The sequence below is a fragment of the Nomia melanderi genome, chromosome 2 (assembly GCF_051020985.1).
Source record: "Nomia melanderi isolate GNS246 chromosome 2, iyNomMela1, whole genome shotgun sequence".
NCBI lineage: Eukaryota > Metazoa > Arthropoda > Insecta > Hymenoptera > Halictidae > Nomia > Nomia melanderi.
This window is the reverse complement of record NC_135000.1, coordinates 7,945,832-7,968,388: the sequence shown is the minus strand read 5'-3', so window position 1 is coordinate 7,968,388 and position 22,557 is coordinate 7,945,832. Positions and strand designations below refer to the sequence as shown.

The 22,557-nt window shown below is 39.1% G+C and overlaps 1 protein-coding gene across 4 annotated transcripts in view; it reads right to left on the bottom strand.

Moving 5' to 3' along the window:
- Nucleotides 1-22,557, bottom strand: part of LOC143174154 (uncharacterized) — a 101,153-nt gene that overhangs the window by 46,643 nt on the left and 31,953 nt on the right. For all 4 annotated transcript variants that reach the window (XM_076364720.1, XM_076364721.1, XM_076364718.1 and 1 more), the window contains exon 2: nucleotides 21,996-22,117. In XM_076364720.1, the coding sequence (XP_076220835.1) occupies nucleotides 21,996-22,059 (64 nt within the window). In that variant the 5' untranslated portion in view covers nucleotides 22,060-22,117. The remainder of the gene's footprint in view (nucleotides 1-21,995; nucleotides 22,118-22,557) is intronic.

Genomic DNA, 22,557 nt, shown 5'->3' with positions numbered 1-22,557 from the left:
GAAATAGAGGGGAAATAGAGGGAAAATGGGAGGGAGACGGGTGAAGTGGGAAATAGAGAGAGAGAAAAGTAGAGAGGGAAATACAGAGGAAAATGGAAGAGAGAGAAAGGTGAAGTGGGAAATAGAGAGGAAATGGAAGAGAGAAAAAGGTGAAGTGGGAAATAGGGAGGAAAATGGAAGAGAGAGAAAGGTGAAGTGGGAAATAGGGAGGAAAATGGAAGAGAGAGAAAGGTGAAGTGGGAAATAGGGAGGAAAATGGAAGAGAGAGAAAGCTGAAGTGGAAAATAGAAAGAAAAATGTGAGAGAGAGAAAAGTATAGAGAAATAGGGGAAACTGGACGAGGAAAAGTGAACAGGAAAATAAGAGTGAGAGAGGTGGAAAAGCGAAGAGGGAAATGATAGACAGAAGAGACGGAGAAGTAAAGAGAAAACGAGAGAGAAAGAAAGATGAGAAGGGAGGATTAAAGAAAATAAATGAAATAGAGAGAAAAATACAGGGAAAAATGAGAGCAAACAAATAAAGGCAGGAGAAGAAGAAATAAAGCAAAAGAGGGCGAGAGGAACGAAGACAACAGAAAAGAGAAGAACAGAGACAAACCGTGTGAGAAGCAGAGAGACACAAAACGTTAAGAGAGAACGATAGGGGACACAGAAGAGAGTGGACAAAGGGATTGTGTGAATAAAAAGGGAGACAAGGACACAGCGAGTGGAAGAGAAACGTGTGCAGTGGAAATTGAGAGCCACTGCGACGGCGGAGGGGCAGAGAAGGCAAACACGAGTGGAGGGGAGAAGTGTGCATATACCGAGTGTCAAAAAAGTACAACGAACAGAAGAACGACAAAGAAAACTTCCACAGAATGAAAAAACTTGCTTTCTCGTGGTCAGGAACATTCTGAAAGGTCCCGGTAAAAATATTAAAAATTCCACGGATCACGAATGCAGGGTGCGAAGAAAGCGAGCCGGGAACTTCGGGAGAAACGGCCAAGTTCGTTTTTCGTGGGCGGAATTAAAATTTAACGGTTCCATTAAGAGCGACATATTAAAAACTCCGGGACAATGCATCGTCGAGAAATTACAAGGCGGATAATGGCTGAAATGTTTCGAAAGATTGGAAACTTGCCCTATAAAAATGTAACTCTCTTGCTTGTAAATTTCACGTTCGAACTGGTTAGAAGAAAGTCGCGCGCTGCACTTTACAAAAGCTGCAGGAAACCGTGGAAATACGATTCGTTACTTATCGCGGCAATTAAAGGAGCAGCTGCTGTAACGTACACGAGCTTTCCACCTTGAGAAATAGCGTTTACTTTACAGATATGTGGCGCTTCTTTAATTACCGCCGGCGATGAATTATTTCCACGCTTTCCTGCAGTTTTCATGGAACACGAGCTACTATTCACGGATTTATTTATTCGTCTATAAATCGTGTACTGCGAAACATTGTATCGCGTTACAGAATTATAAATTCCGCGTTGATAAACGAATTCAAAGTGCTTTTCAAGTATTATAATTGAACAGTTGATCTTTGTGGTAAAAGTGAAGCTCTACCAGAATTTAAATATTCTTCAGAATTAAATAAAACGTTCAAATTCAACGAATTCTCTACAAGAGTTCACTTTGATCAATGTTCGTTCCATTTTTATCTGAAACGCGTTCTCTTTAATCAATATTTTCTCCAGTTTCACGGAAACAAATTTTCTTTTATCTAAAGAGCGCTTCTGTTCCGAATTTCAACTTCGAAACTTCAAAACGTTCGATTCCCTGTTAAATCAAACACTTGAACGTCTATTCTAGAAGCTTCTCGTTTCTGATTCGAGCGAAACCACCTTCGCAGCTTCGAATATCAACTTCGGAACTTCAAAATATCCGATTCCCTGTTAAATCAAATACTCGAGCCTCCACTGAAAAAGCTTTCCATTCCTAATCCGAGGAAAACCACCTTCGCAGTTTCAAATTTCAACTTCAGCGCTTCGAAACATTTACCTCCGCCTTAACACTCGGGCTTTAATCCTGCCTGAAGAACCTCTCGGCCGCTATTGATTCGGGAATGAGCGATCTCGGGCTTCAACTCGGGGCTCCGTCGAAAAGTTTTCGACTGCGAGCTTCAACGCGGGAATGCCTGTAGCCGGAATGTTGACCGGGGATCCTCTAATTTAAATTGTTTGATCCGAGAAGCTCACGGTTTCAATTTCAACTGAAGATCTCTTATTCCGTTTCCCCGGCGAAGAATTCTTCAGCCGTGATTCCGCGTTTGAGGGCCTCTCTTCAATTTACATCGTTGCTTAGCTATTTCCTGGTTGTTCCTCGCAGATCTTCGTGTTCCCGATGTTTCTTCGGCTACGTTTCGATTCTTTGATCTGACTTAACGATCTTCTATTCGAGGCATAACTCGAGGATCGCTTGTTTTGGTTCGTTAGGCAACATTTGGATTTTCGTGTAATATTTGAGTTTGTATGATGTATCTGACAGAACTCCAGGATTGCTTGTTTTGGTTTGTTAAGCAACATTTGGATTTTCGTGTAACATTTGAGTTTGTATAATGTATTTGACAGAACTCGAGGGCTTATTTTGGTTTATTAGGCAACATTTGAATTTGCGTGTAACATTTGAGTTTGTGTAATGTATTTGACACTGTGTTTTGGAAAGAACGAGGATTACTCTGTTGAAATGGTTGTTTTAGAATGATTTATGCGCGAGTTGTTCCGAAAGTTAGGAGAGCTGTGGTTTTTGTGTCACTGTAGAATAAGTTTTGTATTATGCGAATGGAAATATGAATTTTTGAAGTAATATTGATGAAGATTAAATGAGAAGCTGGATCAGCAAAGGAAGGATTCTGTTAAAGGTAGAGCTCATTTTCTAACAGATACTTACAGAGAAATGAATTACCCTTTGGAAGAAAGAATAACTTTCGACGATGGAAAGGAAGCAACATGGAACTGATGGAGTTTAGTGCAAGAAGAGAGTCAGATTCGACGTTCTATTTTACTGCGATCTCTACCTGTTTTAACAATTTTTTCTATATTTATTTGTAGCATCAGAATTGTACCATTTAAAGGTAACATTCCAAGGACTCCCAAATATTCTTGAATAAATAAATACTGCGTTATGTTAAGTTGTAATTGAATGAACTAACAACGTGAACCTCAAACTGTGAAACTATGAACACTTCGGACTGCAAAGGGTTAGAGATATGAGAGAGAGAAAGAAAAGACTGGAGAAATGAGGGAAGCGTGGAAGATATTGAAAAAAGTATTAAAAGAAGAGTTAACCCTTTGCACTCGAAAGTTTTTCACTAGAAATATTCAACATTATTTGATAAAATATACACGATGCTTTTGCGACTAATGTAAATAATGTAATCGATAAATTAAAGGACAAAACTATTTTACTTCGATATTTCACATAGTGACACGTTATACAAAGTTTCGTGTTAAACATCAAACTTTATAATTTTACTTTATCAAATCAAGTGGTGACTGAGAGTCACCTCCCGAGTGCAAAGGGTTAAAACTGCAGAAAATACAGAAAAAGCGAAGGTCAGAAGGAAAGAAAGATCAGAATAACGTCTAAAACATGGAAAGAAAAAGAAAGGGTAGCAAAACAAGGGAAATTTATAAACAGAGGAAAAGAGTATCTAAATAGAAGGAAACCGGTGAAAACGAAGAGAACACAAACAAAGGAATAAAGTAGAGTCAGAAATATGTTGCAGGCACAGAGAGCGAGCGCAAAGAGCGCCGGCGAAACGAAGAGAAGTCTGTAAACAGGTGGAAAACGGTAAAAATAGAGGAAGCACGGACAAAAAGCTGAAGAACATCAGGAAATCAGCAAGCGCGGGCAGCGGGTAAAAAAAGAACACCGGAGGAACGAGGAGAAGTGCGTTCGGGTAAAACTGAAGACGGCACGGACAAAAAGGGAGGAAAGACGGCGAGGAAAATAAAGAAAGTGCGGAGAGGATCGACGAAGGCCAGGGTGGAAGAAGAAGAAGAAGAAGGAAAAAAAGAAACAGATAAAGCTGGCGTGTGCTCGCGTTTCTCCTGACGCCGTTCTATCCGGAAGTCGGGCTGGAGGGAGAGCCCTGGAATCGATAACCGCCCCTCTGCCACGTCGAAAGGGGTCGCCGCCACCCTCCTTTTAAAAGGGAACGAGAGAGGGACGTGGAGGAAGAGAGAAAGAGGGTTCGAACACCGGGTCGACCCCCGAAGGGTGAAACCGGCTGGCTGAACGATGACGGAGACGATGACGATGATTCCGCGCGCAACACAGATATACACGTATTTTGTATTGCATATCGACGTAGAGTAAAGGGGCACTTTGTTTTTTAAAGGGTTATTGTTTTCCTTAGTCGTTCTTTGGTTTTGTTATGTCGTTTTATGGTTGATGAGTTTAGATTTAGAAAGGTGATGGAGTTCGTGTTTTGTGATTTTTGTGGAATGGTTTCTGGGGGATAGTCATTTTCGTTGTTTGTGGGTGAGGATTGGAATGGAAGCGGGTATATGGTGGAAATGGTGGATGGTGAGAAATAGATATTGGGAGATGGGAGTTGGGAAGGAAAGAAATGGAGAATGAGACGTGGGGAAGGAGGAATGAGGAGAAAAAGAAATAGAATTGGGGAATATAAGATAAGAAATAGAAAATAATAGAATTAGAAATAGAATTAGAGAATGGAAAATAAGAAATAGACAATAGAATTAGAGAATATAAGATAAGAAATAGAAATAGAATTAGAGAATATAGGACATAGAACTAGAAAATAGTAGAACTAGAAAATAGTAGAACTAAAAAATAGTAGAACTAGAAAATAATAGAACTAGAAAATAATAGAACTAGAAAATAATAGAAACAGAAAATAATAGAAACAGAAAATAATAGAAGTAGAAAATAATAGAAACAGAAAATAATAGAACTAGAAAATAATAAAAACAGAAAATAATAGAACTAGAAAATAATAGAAACAGAAAATAATAGAAATAGAAAATAGAAAAATAAAAATATAAAATGAAATAGAAAACCAAAAAGAAAAGGTATAAATATTCCCTTTTCTAACAGATCATTAAAACCCATCACAAATTCCTCATTTCCCGACAACGATGAAAAAGCCCAGAAATTCCACGAAAGGAAATTAAACCCATCGAAATTTCGCATTAAAATAATTCCCGAGTGTTTGAATTGTGTTAAGGGCCTCGAATTTACGTCCACTGATGCCTAATTCATTTTCTTCGCTCATTACTGTTGAATGTAGAGTGATGCTGTTACATAAGAACTCATCGTAGAAGCGAGTCCTTTAGCGAGCCGTTCGAGGCCTCAGTCAACGTTAACACTTATCTTGAATTTCGTATGAATTGCTCTTATCGGCTCGGAACGGGTCACTGCGAGGAAGAATATCATTTTTTCAAATTATATTGGCAGCCTTGACCACGTGCAAATGCCTTCCAACTGCTGCTCCTAATTATTGGCGGCCGCGTTCGCCAATAATACCACGTAAACTAATCTCGAACTTTGCGAATTAAATGCGAACAACTATACAGTCTATAATTACTGTCGATGCTATTTGTTCGCAAGTATTTGAAAAATTGCTAATCACCAAATATCTTCGAGAACACTCATTGAACGTTATATTCCCGACATTAGCTAATTTGTAAACATTTTTGAGATCACTAGTAAACATTTTCAACGTTACCAACTCATAAACATTTCAAGCATCACTAATGCATGAACGTTTCTAAAATTATTCTAATTCACGAACATTTCAACATTAGCAACACATAAATATTTTAACACTGAATCCTGGATACTAGAAACATTACCAATTTACAAACATTCTTAACATTACTTCAGAATGTTTGCAAAACCATCGATAAACATTTTAAATAACCAGTTATTCTTTGCAGTATCAAATCAGTTTCTTTAATCATTCTTTACTTCGTTCTTTTAAATTACAACAAATTATTCTCATTTTGACTCGTGAAACTTTTTTAATTAAGAATCATTCTTATAACAAATATTACCAGATAATCACTCCTATACACACTCAAGTCGCCAGGATATTTTCGGCTGAAAATATTTTCCAATTTGTACAGTCCTCGTTTGTTCTGTTAAATGAGAACAAATTATCCTCACTTCGACTGGTACTCGCTTTACCCTTTGCACTCGAGAATATTTTCCTCAACAGATATTCATTATTTTCTGATAAAATATCAATACTTTTTACAACTGACATAAAGACCTTCCATAAATTAAGTGACAGAACTGTTGTATTTCAATGTTCCATGTGTTGATATACTATATAACATTTAACCCTTTGCACTCGAGGGGTGACTCTCAGTCACTTGATTGCATGTAGTAAAACTATAAAATTTGATATTAACTATTCAACTGTATATAATGCATCGGCGTGTGAAATATTGGGATAAAAAATGAAATATTTTCTTGGGTTAGCAAAGGGATAATTAAGAATCATTCCTATCACAAATATTATTAGATAATTACACCTATACACAGTCGAATCGCCAGAACATTTTCGGATGGAAATATTTTCAAATTTCTGCAGTCCTCATATGTTCTTTTAAATGAGAACAAATTATCCTCATTTCGACTGAGACTCGCTTAACGAAGAATCATTGCTACCAGAAATTTTATTAGATAATTACTCCCATACACGCTCGAGCCATGGCATTTTCGTTCGGCTGGAAATATTTTCCAATTTCCATCGGAAGAAATTCGAGCGACGCGGCCGAAGGAAAATCAATTTACACGACAAGAGGGGAAATCAAGAGCCAAGAGCCGCCGATTGAAAGGATAAACCGTGAATACTCCGGTTCCTGTTAACAACGGTTCCAGCGTGAACTCGCGGGGAGGAAGTAGGACAGCCTGGCACCCTCAGTACCAAGCGATTGATGCAGCTCGCCGACGAAACTTAGTATTTCAGGCGAGTTTCCAATTCAGCTCGCTGCCGGTCCTCTGTTCTGACAAGTTCATGCGTCCCGATCCGCTTTTCACGAAAAGAAACCCGTACTCCAATTTCACGATTAACACGTTGAACGCCGCAGGATTTCATAGAGTGAAATACCGAAAATAGTAAAGGTATGATATTAAATCCTTTGCGGACGAGGATTCGTTGAAATGTACGAAACATTCAACAGATAAAGCTAATTTATATGTCAATTGTATAATTTTTTTATAGTATTCCTATAACATTTCTTCGATCTTTTATTTTCCTTCTTAATGCAACATTTCGATGTGTGGAAAATCGAATAATTTTAGGGTAGTTTCTTTGAGATTCATTAAAATATTTAACCCTTGGCGGAGGAAGATTATTATTATTATTAGTTAATTATAAATGGTACATCAGATACAATAAATGATAAGCCGAATATATCCACCTAACAATTGTCGATTAGATAAGAGCATGTACACTCTGATAACTTGTAGTGTAACAGTCAAGATTGATAATGTATCTGACACTATTCTGAAGATTTTAAATAGAACATTGTGAAGTGATAATTGTAGATTAGTTTGCTGATCAGCTGTATTGCAAATATTTCCAGATAAATATTACTACAGTCCTCATTTCAATATCTCTTCAGCCTTATCTAACTATTCCACCTGAGGTAAATTAGTCATTTTTAAAGTGGCATTCTGCTACTTCCTACCATTTCTTAATTAGTTATGATTTCTTCTGTTAAATTAGACCTATCACAAATATTTCCAGATAATTACTACTAAAAGTCTTATTCTAATGTTTCTTTGAATTTCATTTAATTATTCCAACCAAGATAAATTAGTAATTTCTGAACTGGCATTGCTACTTCCTATCATTTCAAAATTCTTATTCTGTTTCTTTGGATTTCATCTAATTATTCCAATCAAAACAAATCAATAATTCTTCAAACTGACATTACTTCATACCATATTAAATACCATATTACTCCTAGAATTCTCATATTAATATCCCTTCGAATTTTATCGAATTATTCCAAGTAAATTTACTGTTCCATAGCATCTTTTAATCAAATATCGTTTGTCAACTTGAAGCGAAACAAATCGTTGTCACATGGGCTGATGAATCCTCGATGCTAGCTGAAGTTGCTGTTGGCTAAAGAGCCGCGAAACGAGCCAAGTGATAAGGGACTAATCAGTCAAGAAACCAGCCGGAATCCGTGTCAATTCAGAGTCCAAAAGACGTGACAGAAGATTAAAAGGGAGAACTGGCACGGATCCAACCGGACAAGACTCCAGAATCGTGCTATCCAGGGACGTGTACACTGGCCCACTTAAGCATTTAAAATATGACACATCAGGTTTTAATATAAATATGTTCCCGTGCAAATAAGAACATACTATAATTTTCTGAATTAAATTAAATAATCACGATCTATTTCTAATGCTTCGTAACTATGCTAAAAAATCTCACTTTCGATCAAATTAAATTCAACGCCATCATTTCTGTTTCATGCAATTAATAATACACAAATAATATATTACAATTAAAGGAATGTTTAAAAAATTCAGATGAAAATTTCTTTAAACTGTTAAATACATTCATCTCCATTATCAGTAGACGATCCTGAATTAAATTAAATAATCACGACCTATTTCTAATGCTTCAACACCATCATTTGTTTCATGCAACTAATAATACATAAATAATATATTACAATTAAAGGAATGTTTAAAAATGAAGTACGTTTATTTTTTAAAAAAACTCCTAAGAAAATTTATTTAAACTGTTAAATACATTCCTCTTTATTCTCAATAGATGATCCATAAAAAAATGTTGATGGCAAGATAAGAGTCTTGAATATTTTAATTTCTAAAACTGAAATGAAAGGATAAGGAGATATCATTGTTTATGGGACGACCTGCAATATGCCCGAAGTGAAATGATTTTATTAGGTTAATGATTTCCTCTATACTTGAAATACTTTCGTGGGCCAGAGTATGCACATACAACGTTCCCCCGCTAACCCCGGTTGTTGACGATAATCGCGAGCTTCATAATTCCAGGTCACGCTCGTTAATGATCCCTCGAGCGCGCGGCCCGTTTCCGTGGAATCTGCGTGACGGTTCATTGACGAATTCAATTGCGTCGAATGGAATTCACATGGTTTCCTGTGCGTTAACGGTGGACTAGACGGCATGCACTGGAATTGCCGAGTTACGTTTGCCTTAATGCGTGGATGGAAACCTGATGATTGTTTCTTGATGACAGACAAACAGTGGTCTTTCGGAAATTGGATCGCGATACATGTAGAATCTGGATTTCTATGAATTTTCCAGGCGAACAGTGGACTTTCGGAAAATGGATCGTGATACTTGTGAAATTTGGATTTCTATGAATTTTGTCGTTCATTAAAATCATTAAAATCATCAAGGTTTAATTGTTCTTACAATTTACCTTACAAGGTAACTGAGAACTACTGCAAATAAATATTGAAACTAGGACTAATATTGTCACTAAACAGTGGTCTTAGAAACCATAGTATAGTGAATTTGTTTTAAAAAACCATAGGAAATTTGAGATTAGAATCTCGAGCTAGTAACTTTTAAGCAGTTTGGTTACAAGATTAATCTAGTGAAAATATAAAAATAGAATATATTATCACTAGAATTACAGAGCATTTAACACGATCAACACTACAAAAATTATACCAACAGAAAATTCCCAGCTTCCCAGCGAAATCATTTATTCTCAAGACCAACCCGAAAATTCAATGTTCCCATATCAATAACTGTCAAACAAAACAAGGGTAGTTTCTTCAATTCATTAAAATATTTAATATCATAATTGGTGCAATTTTGTCGCCTACAGAGTTCAAAAGGTTAGCCCTTAGCACTCCAGGTTGTTTTGTAATCTATCAGTAACTGCAACTAATTTTTATAGTATTCCTAGCGAAAATAAGAACTGCCATAACATTCCTTCGACCTTTTATTTTCTTTTTCAATGAAAAATTTGGATGTGTTTCTTTAAGATTCATTAACCCTTTGCACTCGACAATATTTTTCATTAAAAGGGTTAAAATATTTAATATTACAACTGGTGTAATTTTGTCGCCTACAGAGTTCAAAGGGTTAACCCTCTGCGGACGAAGATTGTTTTTACACAAAACCTTCCGCAGATTCTGCTAAATTAAACTCTGAATACTTAAATCATAAAGAACAAGGAAACTCTGTACTGATTTCTTGCTGTCCCAATAGTTAAATCATTTATTCACAACTTGGTATTCCAAACATAGAACTCTGACCTCACCAAAACGCCGACATTCGTCCGCAAAGGGTTAACAAACCCAAACTCGTCAAATCCCTAAACAATCCAACCCCAAACCCCATAAACCCCCAGAACCCCATTCCCGCAATACTCAAACTCAAAAGAGCACCCCAATCATCCCTCACCTCGCGGCCAATCAGAAAGCTCGGTTCCTCGCGCGCGATTTCCCGCGAGGGAATCGCGGAGGGAAGATCGGAGGCAGCCCGGCGGAGAAGAAGAAACGTCGCGAACAGAGCTTCATCGATCCGGGGAGTCCCCTAAGTGCGGCAGCTCGGAGAGTTCCCTCGGAACCCGGCGAAGAAGTTCGCCGCATCATTTAATCAGACTTACAACTGGACCGAGTTCAACCTCGAACGGAGAAGAAGAAGAAGAAGCTTGGCGCCGGCCCACCGGCTCCTCTCTCTTCCTATAAAGTTCCAACGGAATTTATGAAACGTCCGGATGATCGATGATCGAAGGCGTCCTATCGTTCACCGGTAGGGTAAAGCCCAGGCGGGCGGGCAAGGCAGGCGGACTGGCTTTAAGTGGCCGACTGGCAATTATAGATTTTCCTGGACGTCAGCTCGGCCTCGGGCCTTTTACGTAAGTGAAAATAGGATCAGCGGAGAAATAAAGCCTCCGCCAGCGGAGAAGCTGATCGGGAACAGACCTGTCCCATTGTCGGCGGCCATAACGCCGGGCCCGGCGGGATGCCTTCAATGGGATCCGCGTGCGATGGAAATCGAGCTGGCCTGATCTAAATATTTATGGCTGACTGGAATAGCCTCCGCACGCCGGACCGGTGCCGTTCGGGGACAGGGAAATCGCGGATGGATCTTTTGTCACGGATTATGGCGGACTTGAACTGTCGTCCTTGCGATTCCGATGATTTAGCGCGGAGCTGGCCGGCCTTTTGCATAACGCACGACAATTTTGATCGGACAGGTTCGAATGCGTGGAACTCAAGTAGCTACGACTTGCTTACGTTAAGATTTATTCGGTCAATAATTTGTTTCGACAGCACAGTCTCGATACGAACGATCAACTGATTGCAACTTTCTTTTCCGTCGAATATACAACACACACACTCACACGTCCTTATAATACACGTTGCATATTTCCTTATACGCGTTGGGGTAGGAAAATAAGGGTCTGCTTCGCTTAGGGGAGGAAATAACTTGATCTCGTGATTAACCCTTTGCACTCGAAACATTTGTCACTAGAAATATTCAATTTATTTTTATGGGATATAGATGACATTTTTTTCAACTAACTTAACTAATCTATTCACAAAATAAGGGGAACAATGGTATTTTATTTCCCCATTTCACGTATGTATCATATTATATTCTATTTTTATGAGGTATAGAGGAGATTTTTTTTAAGTAACTTTAAGTAACTAACGGGGAGTCTATTCACAAAATAAGAACAATGGTATTTTATTTTCATATTTCACGTATCGACAGATTACTCAAAACTTAATGTTAAATACGAAATTTTACAGTTTTAAGGCACCTGTGGAGTGTAAAGGGTTAAGTTAATTTACGAGTTCAGAAGACATGTTTATTGAAGCACTGAAAAAGAATAAGTTATTTGTAATCATTCAATGAATCATGGATTGATTACGTTTGATTCGTTAGGTTATCTTTGGTTTTAGAGTTTTTGGGGTGGATTTCGGTGTGGATATTTTGTGAATGAATTAGGGGTGGGTTGTATGGTGTTTTATTGATTGACCGGTTCGCAGTCGTTAAATGAGAAAGAGGAAGCTTGATTATACGTGTACAGCTGCAGTGTTGATTTGATTGGGAACGTGGAAATATCACGGTGATAAAAATTAGAAGAGTGATTGACAAATGCATTCGGCACACTCGTTAAATGCTCGTGAAATCGAAACTTTGATTGTGCAGTTATAGCTACTGCGCGGACGAGACTGGATATTTGGAAATGTCAGCGAAGAATGGCGAATATTGTATTGATCAGACAATGGTGACGCGGAAGTTTGATGGTGACTGTATTGTTAATTTGATTGAGGCTAGTATCAATTAGTGTATCGTATTAACTAGTACAGCCACTAGTAATTAGTGTAGTTACTATGAACTAGTGTAGCTACTATTAACTGGTGTATCCTAATATTAACTAGTATGGACTTTAGCATCGCCACTGTAGATACTATTAACCAGTATAGCAACTATCAGCCGGTGTATCCTATTGTTAACTAGTTTAGGTGCTAGTATAGCCACTGTATCTACTATTAACCAGTATAGCAACTGTCAAGTAGTATAGTCACTAGTAATTACTGCAGCTACTATTAACCAGCTATTAATAATTGTAGCCACTATTAACCATTATAACCACTATCAACTAGTGCATCCTATTATCATCTAGCACAGTCACTAGTAATTAGTGTAACTATCAACTAGTGTATCCTATTATCAACTAGTATAGCCTGTAGTAATTACTGCAGCTACTATTCACCAGCATAGCTACTACCAACATTCCCTTCGCTCACCAATGAATCATTAATAACAAGGTAGTCGCATCAATCATCGTTGCGAAAGAAACCGTAAGGCGAGGGGTTAATCATCGACAGAAAATGTCAGAGGGAAATCGTGTCGCTGCTAACTAGATTCGAAGCTCAGCCACGAGGCACCGCGAACGAGCCACGGGAGCCTGATTTCGTGGCTGCCGAGCGTCGGGAAACGATCGTATCGGTCATAATTTAGTCGTCGGTGTTCCGCTGGCGGCTAAGAATCACAGGCGAGGTGAAAAACGACGCGAAAACGAACCGCTCCTCCGCGGATTCAGCAAACGGCCGGGCGGCCGGGGTTCGTTGAACCTCCCCGCGTTTAATTACACGGTTCCGCAACGGCTGCCGCGCGCCGGCCGGCCCGCTGAAACGATACACTCGGTCGCATCTTTCAGACAACGCGTTCTAACGATTAGCATGATCATCTTTATTAATTCGATGACACGTTCCGCTGAACCGACCCGTTTCCCTCTCCCCAGCCGGCGCGAACGGAAATACGACGGGAGCCGTTCTCGGAACGGCCGATTTTCATCCGTTGAGGATCGACATAACCTCAAACAATATTCCACTGGAAATCCCGGTAGAACCAGTGGCGTAGAGAACAGTTGTTGATCAATTGAACATTTCATTTTGGGAGATTGAATTGGAGAAATGTTACGCTATCGAGGGAATTGACTGTTAGCACTACAGGTTGGTTTGTGATCTGTCAGAAACTGCAACTAATTTTTATAGTATTTCTAGTGAAAATGAGAAATGCTGTAACATTTCTTCGATCCTTTATTTTCCTTCTCAATGGAAAATTTCGATGTGTGGAAAATCTAATAACTTTAGGGTAGTTTCTTGAAGACTCATTAACCCTTTGCACTCGACAATATTTTTCATTAAAAACATTCATTACTCTCTAACTGAATGTTAACGATATCTTTCGTAACTAGCACAATTGATTATCTTCTATAAATTAAGAGACAGAACTACATTACACAAAGTTTAATATTGAATTGAAAATTTTACAAGTTTGCTGCGTCGTATCAAGTGGTGACTAAGGCAGCCCTCGAGTGCAAAGGGTTAAAATATTTAATATTATAACTGATGCAATATTCGAGACTACAGAATTCAAAAGGTTAACACTAGAATTACGAGGTGGATCAGAATGACTTATTTCTGATTTCCTGTTTTACAATTATTGAAAAAGTACAGATACTTCAGAAATTATTAACGGAACTAATTCAGTAATAGCAAAACTGAAATGCAACTCAGTTGAAATCCCAAGAAACGCATGCTTATGGTTTTTATAAAGAAATTTGTAAAATTAGTTTAGGTGATCGGTAGTTTTAGTGTTCTCCTTGCAGAAGATTCTTTAAAATGTACAAAAGTTCAGCAGATCAGGCTAAATTATATATCAATCTGTAAATTAATAGAAACAAAGCGCTCTCTTGCTGTTTAACTAATTAAATCAATCATTCGCGACTTAGTTTTCCAAAGATAGACATTTCATCTCAAGTGTTAAGGGAGGGTAGAATGCTTTTTGGAAATTTCTATCGAACTTCGCGGTTTGGACTCGAGGATAGAATTTCTAACGAGATTTGCTAGATCGAGTGGATCGGCCGAGAAATTTTGTATAGTGATAACTCCGCGGAGGAAAATTACTAGAATGTTAGGGCTTCAGTTCGGATAGTTAGAGTAGTTCTTCGAGTTTCCTGCGTCGCCTAGTTTGAGGCGCATTAAATCCCCCCCAACCCCCCAATAATTAGCGGTTTAATATCGAGCTCGACGCCAGTGAGAAATGTATAGAAAATTGACTGGGAAACCAGGCCTGGAATATCGAAGTCCTTGGGGTATCCGGGCGAACCGTCGACGTTAACCGGAATTCGAAACGAATTTCACGGCGGTACCCGGAAGTCGTCCGGGTAATTGCTTACCGGGAGTTCCGAACTTTTCAATTATGCACAGCATCGGGCCTTGAACGCTCACGTGTTGAACACGCGTCGAATGTCCTAGACCCGTATGCATCGAGGCTGAACTTAATTAATCCTAGCCGGAATAATGAATCGCGTTAATGGGCGTCAAACTCGCTTCGATCGTTTCCTCCGTCCACTTGCGCGAACGGAATTGAGAACCACTGTGGTACAAGTGGAGAGCGACGGTTCGCATTATCGTTGAACAATGCTCGTAGAAACCAGAATTGGGAATTTGTTAATTAGATTTCTTTTGTAGGTTATGCACGTAACACGTTTGAGGTTAGGAATTTGAAGTAGGAAGTTTTCGATGGTAAAATTACTAGGATATTCTAATTACAAGGGACTTTCGTTAAATCTCTAGAAGTACCAGATGTACCATGGAAAATTGGAGGTTAGAATCCTGAATTAGTAACTTTTTAGCGGTATTGGTTACTAGATTGTTCTAGTAACTATAGAAGACTATTAAAAACTCTAGAATTACCAGGTGTATTAAGGAAAATTTGAGGTTAGAATCCTGAACTAATAACTTTTTAGCAGCATTGGTTCCTAGATTATTCTAGTCACTGTAGAAGAATGTAAAAAACTTTAGAATTACCAGATGTATTAAGGAAAATTTGAGGTTAGAATTCCGAACTAGTAACTTTTTAGCGGTATTGGTTACTAGATTGTTCTAGTAACTATAGAAAAATGTTAAAAACTCTAGAATTACCAGATGTACTATAGAAAACTTGAGGTTAGAATTCCAAACTAGTAACTTTTTAGCAGTATTGGTTACTAGATCATTCCACCAACAATAAAAGACCGTTAAAAACTTTATAATAACAAACCAACCAATCACGAAACATCCTTTTATAGCTCGAGATTAGCCTGTGGAATTTCTAGTAACTTCTTCCACAAGTTACACCGTAAGATCCATTTCCATAGTCTGAAAAGGAAGTGAAACCGTGGCCGATATTGCCATTCAGCATCGAAGATAAGTCCCGAGTAATCAGCAAAGTGATCTGGACGAGGTTGCACGGTACCTTCTTTCAGAAACGGAGAACTCCGGAGGACAACTGTCCCGCGATTAGAGCGGGCACGCTGAAACGGTGCGTCGTCGGGATCCGTCGAGCGTTTTACGGCGCAACGGGACGACGCGGCGCGTTTCATTCGGCTGCTTAGAGTGCTGACGGATGACCGCCGTGAACGAGGGAAAATTACAATGTTCCACGCTCACGGGAATAGGCCCGGATCTTTTGTGAACACCGCTGCGACCGAGGAGACCGGCGGAAGAGGTGCCCGCCTGAATGGCCAGGCGAAAAAGAGACGGGGAACGTCGTGGAGAAGCTGCTGCGAGGACTGAACAAATAATGGCAGCTGCGAGAATATGAGAGACGCCTGACTCGCTGGGAAATGTTACTGAGAGGAGGAACATTCTCCCGCTGAGACTGTTCTCAGACGAATAAAACTAGAACGGAGCTCTAACTCAGCGCACTCTTAACAAAACTGGGAGGAGACAGGCCTGAGGAAGTTAATCCCTGCGGATGAAGATACTTTGAAATGTAGAAAAACCTTCAACAGATGAAGCTAAATTATATATTGATTGCTTAAATAGCAAAAGCAGGAACTACATACTAATCTCTTGCTATCCGAATAATTAAATCATTTGCCTGCGACTTAGTCTTCCAAATATGAACGTTTCATCTCGAAATGTCGACATTCGACCGCAGAGGGTTAATAGAGGCTGAGAATTGCAAGGGTATCTGACGAACTGAACGCAATCGGTGAAACAGAGGGTCTGGTACACAGGAGAAATATGCTGAGGATCTCAGTGTCCGAGACTTCGAGAGTCTGGGAGATTCAGGATCCTAGGAGTTTGAAGTATGCATTTTGACTAAGAGAATCATCTCAGAGAACTATACATCTGAGAGAACTATACATCTGAGAGAACTATACATCTCAGAGAACTATACATCTCAGAGAACTATACATCTCAGAGAACTATACATCTGAGAGAACTATACGCCTGAGACTTCGAAGCCTGAGGAGAGAACCTCAACGCTTAAGAACTGAAATATCCTGAAAGTCTCAAAATTTCAAAGTTCGAGGTCTAGCTTATAAAATAGTATCCCTGAGAGTCTGAGACTGTCAAAAGAATTAGTCACAAAAATGACCCTATCATTTCCCGAAAATATTCCGACTAATTGCTCGCAGAGCATCGCTGAACCGTTAACCGACGAGGAAAAAGGAAGCAGAAAATTCTGGCGAGACTTTTTTTGGTCGCAGCAGCATCGACGGACCTGCGAACTTTTAATTGCGACGGCGTGGTCCGGTTTCCGCGGCGCGCAACGCCTCTCCCGCTGATGGACAAAAAGGAAACCCTGCAGGGGCTCGGTCGGTCGCCATCGCAGGCGGACACCGTTATGCATGTCGTACGTGCGAACGAAAGGGACATACCCGCGGGGAATGCAATCGCGAAGCGAGAAAATCAGCTTTCGCAGTGGTTCTCAACCGCGCGGTTCGCGCGCTGATCCGATTAAGGTTTCATCTCCGCGACAAACGTTCCGAAATTTTCATTCGAATGCCCGGCATTCGGACGAGTTTACGGGAAATTCGTGTACGAAACGAAACGGATTCTCTCGGTTTGTTTTGGGAAACTGCTCGCTGATCCCATTGTCATTAGAATAATGGTTCATTATGTCTGAAATTGGGATATTGTAATATAAGTGTGTATTAAAGAGCTGGCGTTAATAAAAGAAATGGTAGTGTGTAATTAGATAAGTTGGATTTTGAAGTCTAGCTACTGGATTGAAAGTATGATTGATTTTAATTGGATCGATAAGTAAATGTTAATAAAGGCAGCAGTGAATCGATATAGTGGGCTTGAGTTCTAGTGGCAATTTATGGGGATTAGCTTCGGTTGAAATGATTGACTATAACTGTAAATCAATCTAGTTAAAGCTTCTATTATAGAGATGATTTATGGGGGATAAATTTTGGTTGAGGTGACCTGTTTAGATAAATCAATGGGATTTTCAAAGAATCACTGGAACTGATGTGTAGTCTATTTTGAGGAACTAACATTGAAATTACCAAAGGTGCATCAATGTAGTAAATTGAAGTGTGAACTTCACATATTAGACAATCATGAATGCAATCAAGGATAGATTTACTTTGAAAACAACTTAGTAATTTTCTTCGAAGGATAACTCTACAGAAAATCTGATTATACTACTGGATTGTCAATCGAGATGATTTGTTGATTCAGGATTTGCAACTGCTACTACTATTGAAAGATTTATTCAAGAAGTCTGAAGCATTAATTATTCATACTCAATTAAACTACACAGGTATTATCAATAGGTAATGTGTCGAGTGCTCCCCATGGTGTTTCATATTTGAACAGAGCTAAGCTATAAATCAGAAAAATTCATCCATATGCATACAGTAATTTACAAACGATCAGATAAGACAGAAGATCTCACTGAATAGAAGGTTGAACTGAAAATCCAATCAACGAGCGTTTATCGAGACTCTGCCTCGACTCGGAAGATGACAAAATTGATATCCAGATAATATTTATAATCCTATAATCCTATTATTATAATATACATACCCACGTAGTACGCATGATGAATATACTTAATCATTCGAATATAAATTATACTATTACTGAACTACGAGCACACTCTAAACCCAAAGGACTCTATTCACGAGAATTAACTGAACGTCAATGACAAACTATAAATAAACATTCGAATATAGAAATATAACATTCAAACACTGCCACTTGAAGACACCATCTACGAGCATTAATCAAATCTCAACTCCAATCCAAAATAGCGCAGTTATTCCCTAATGACCAACAACTTCCTTCAAACATTAAAACCCAATTAGCTAGAGACACATTCTGAACCCGAAAACTCCAACAGCATTCATGAAGTGTCCAGACCTCTAGCATACATTTCAACCAAAAACCTCGTAGTGCAAAGTAGCTTCCATCAACAATTCAAAACCAATCACGCAAAAACACATTCTGCATCTGAAAGACACCACCTACAAGCATTCATCGAATCTCAGCACAATCCAAAATAAAACAAACTCAAATATTAAAATTCAATTAACAAAGGAGACAGTCTCGTAGTGCAAACTAGTCTCCTTTAGACATTCAAACCCAACCACACAAAGACACATTCTGCATCCTAAAGACACCATAAGCATTCATCAATTCCCATTCTGATTCAAACTAATTCAAACTCAAGAATCCCCTATGTTCAATATCCTCCAAACATTCAAACGCAATGACCCTAAGACTGACTCTACCCAAAAGACACCATCTATAAGCATTCATCAAGTCCCACTTTGATTCAAACTGGTTCAAACTATTTCAAACTGATTCAAACTCAAAAATCATCCATGTCCAATATCCTCCTTCAAACATTCAAACGCAATCACTCTAAGAGAGACTCTATCCAAAAAACACCACCAACAAGGATTCATCAACTCCCATCTTGATTCAAACTGATCCAAACTAATTCAAATTCATTCAAACTCAAAAATCACCGATGTTCCAATATCCTCCTTCAAACATTCAAACGCAATCACTCTAAGAGAGACTCTATCCAAAAGACACCACCAACAAGGATTCCTCAACTCCCACTCTGATTTAATCTCATTCAAACTAATTCAAACTCCAGAATCCCCAATGTCCAATATCCTCCAAACATTCAAACGCAATGACCCTAATAATGCCTCTATCCAAAAGACACCACCAACAAGGATTCATCAAGTCCCAAACCCAATCAAACATTCCCTAGCCTACGGTGTCCCTTCAAACATTCAAACGCAATCACTTAAAGCTGCAGCCACACTCCAGATCAACGATCGCCCAGAGCAGCGTTCGCCAGGGAACAGTAAGCGCAATAAATCAGCGTGTAAAATCCAAGTTTCATCGCGTCACCGTGGAAATCACGGGTAGCTGCTAAGCTGCGCGGTTATTCAGCAGCGGTTTTCAAGGCCCCGTACCGTTTCACTGGCACACATACACAGCTCGCGCTAGCCTGCCTGCCTGCCTGCCTGCCTGCAACCTGTCTCGCGAGAGCGTTATCTCGCCTCGGCATCGCCAGCTTTATCGTTCCTCTCGCTAGCAGTTTCCAGCATAGAAGCGACACCCGCGCAGCGCACGCATCCGCGTGTATGCGCGACCTGCGGGTTACATAACCGATAAAGGTGCGTTTGGAACTATACTATTATGGTGGCTAGGGTTCTAACACACGTCCAACGTCTCGACGAGACATCCAATGTTTTGCTGGATCTCCAAGATTGAGCAACAGTGATTGCTAACTGTTAGGTAACGACTAAGGGAATGGCGCAAGGACGAAAGATGTCTTCGCAGTTTACAATTGCATAGCTTTGATTGGTTACGTGTAATCATGTTGAAGTACCTAGGATTTTAGCAGATATCCAACGTTTCGATGAGACATCCAATGTTTTGCTGGATCTCCAACATTGAGCAACAATCATTTCTACCTGTTAGGTAACGACTTGGTGACTAAGGGAATGGCGCAAGGACGAAAGATGTCATTGCAGTTTACGGTTTCATAGCTTCGATTGATCACGCGTAAACTTGTTGAAGTTTCTACGATTTTAGCGAACATCCAACATCGAGCAACAATCATTGCTACCTGATGTCTAAGGGAATGTCACAAGGACAAAGGATATCTTTCCAGTTTCACATCTTTGATTGCTTACGTGTAACCCTGTCGAAGCACCTAGAATTCTATCGTACTTCAAGATACTTTTCAGCAGATGAATGCGAGGATGAATCGAAATGTTTCGTTGCCTGACGGTGTAAACGTCACGATCTTTGCCTGAACCAAACGTCAGAAGGATGAAACGATGCAAGTGGAAGATGACAGTCTAAGCGCACCTTTACGACGAACCTCGGCCGATTTCGAAAGTAATCGAGCGAGAGAGCCCTGACAATTAGACGCCTAGAGGAGGCCTAGTCGGACACCGTTTCGCCTCCGCTGAATGCGGCAAGGGGTTTATTATTAGATTGAACTCGAACACGCGTTCGTTTCTGAGATTCCGATAGATCCAGGGGGGAACGGGGTGAATCGGTTCGATGGGTGTTCAGGGGGTGTCTCCTGGGGGTGTGAATCCTTCGAATGGGGCCTCTTCGAATTGCCGCTAGGTTCGAAGAAGTGAAATTGGAATACAAACATTGTATTCCATTGTATTAACCCTTTGCGGACGAATGTCAGCATTTCGACGAGATGGAATTTTCATATTTGGAATGCTAAGTCACAAAGGGGTGATTTAATTACTCGAATAACAAGAAGTCAATAATTTCCTTTCTTCAACTATCTAAGGAATCGATATATAATTTAGCTTCAGATAAACGTTTCATGTACTTCAAGGGATCTGTACGTCCGCAAAGGGTTAATAAATGATGATATAGAATTATATTAATATAACATTAAATTATATTATATTAATATCTAGAGTAACAATTATAATAGCTAAAACACGAGACAATTGAAATTTGGTATTAAGTCTGGTGTAACGTGGTAATACGTGAGAAACTAAGACAATAGTTCTAATTTATGTATCATTAGTCTTCGTGTTACACTGAACTATTGAAATTATTATTTGTTGCTTTCAAAAGATGATATTGCTCAATATAGATCAGTGTTTCTTGTTCTGAGTTTCTTAAACATTGTGTTCTGTATATATTCGAAAACTTAATAGCTAAACATTCGTGTATATTATTAATATTATTTATGTTATGATGATCGTCTAACTTATGTATCATTAGTCTTCCTGTTAGACTGATTACTATTAATATTATTGTTGCTTTCAAAATATATTGCTCAATATCATGAAATATTCCTTCTTGTAAGTTGTTTCACCATTGCGTTCTGCATATATTCGAGAACTTAAAGAATGCTGAATGTTATCGAACAATGGTGCAACCACTGAACAGAAAAGTGATCGAGATCACCAAAAATACGTCGAGACAATGCGACTGCATTTCGCAAAGCTAAATGCGTTGCAAAGGTTGAGCGGACTTTTAAAGTCACTAAATATTCAGACCTTGGTAGACCTGTTAACAAGTTTATTTTAAGTCCCAATGTCGAGCTGAATGAACGGCTATTTCGTGGATGGTAAAAAAAAAAGAAATAAGAAGGTTAGGTTTGCAATCGATTTCAAAGGGTATTCGACTGCTGATAAAGTGAAACGTATCGACAGTTGCCAGCTGGAAAAGTGAATCATAAAATATTCGTCACCTCTGGGTGGTGCCGGTGGTGCCCTCTTCGGGGTGTCGTCCGCAGAGGGTGTTCTCTCCCTCATGCTTTCCTGTGGGACCCCTTAGAGCCACCACTTCGGTGAACCCATGTGCCACGTCCTCCTGAAACATATCAAAAAGAGAAATCGTCAGGACCCATTCTCACTGAATAATCAGAAATTTCATTATCTACGAAGCAGCATTCGATCTTCGCTTCGTTAGAAACAGCATAGATCAATCTGTGCTGTTTCTAATAAATTCTGCCATCAGGCGAACGATTACGAGATGTATAAAATGTTACAATGACTGGCTACTATTTATCTGAATGATGTATGGTTTACCCGATGTGAGAGCCAATGCACAATACAATACAATCTTTCATCTTAACACTGGAGCAGTAAAGTTAGTTGAAAACATTTATTATGGGGAAACAATAAAAGATAATGTTGTGCATTGCGAAGCTACAGAAATTATTATATTAAACAATTGGTTTGATTAACAAAAATTTGAATTCTGTATTAGCTGAAATAGGAACATGTGCAACTGAGAACCATTGTCGGTGT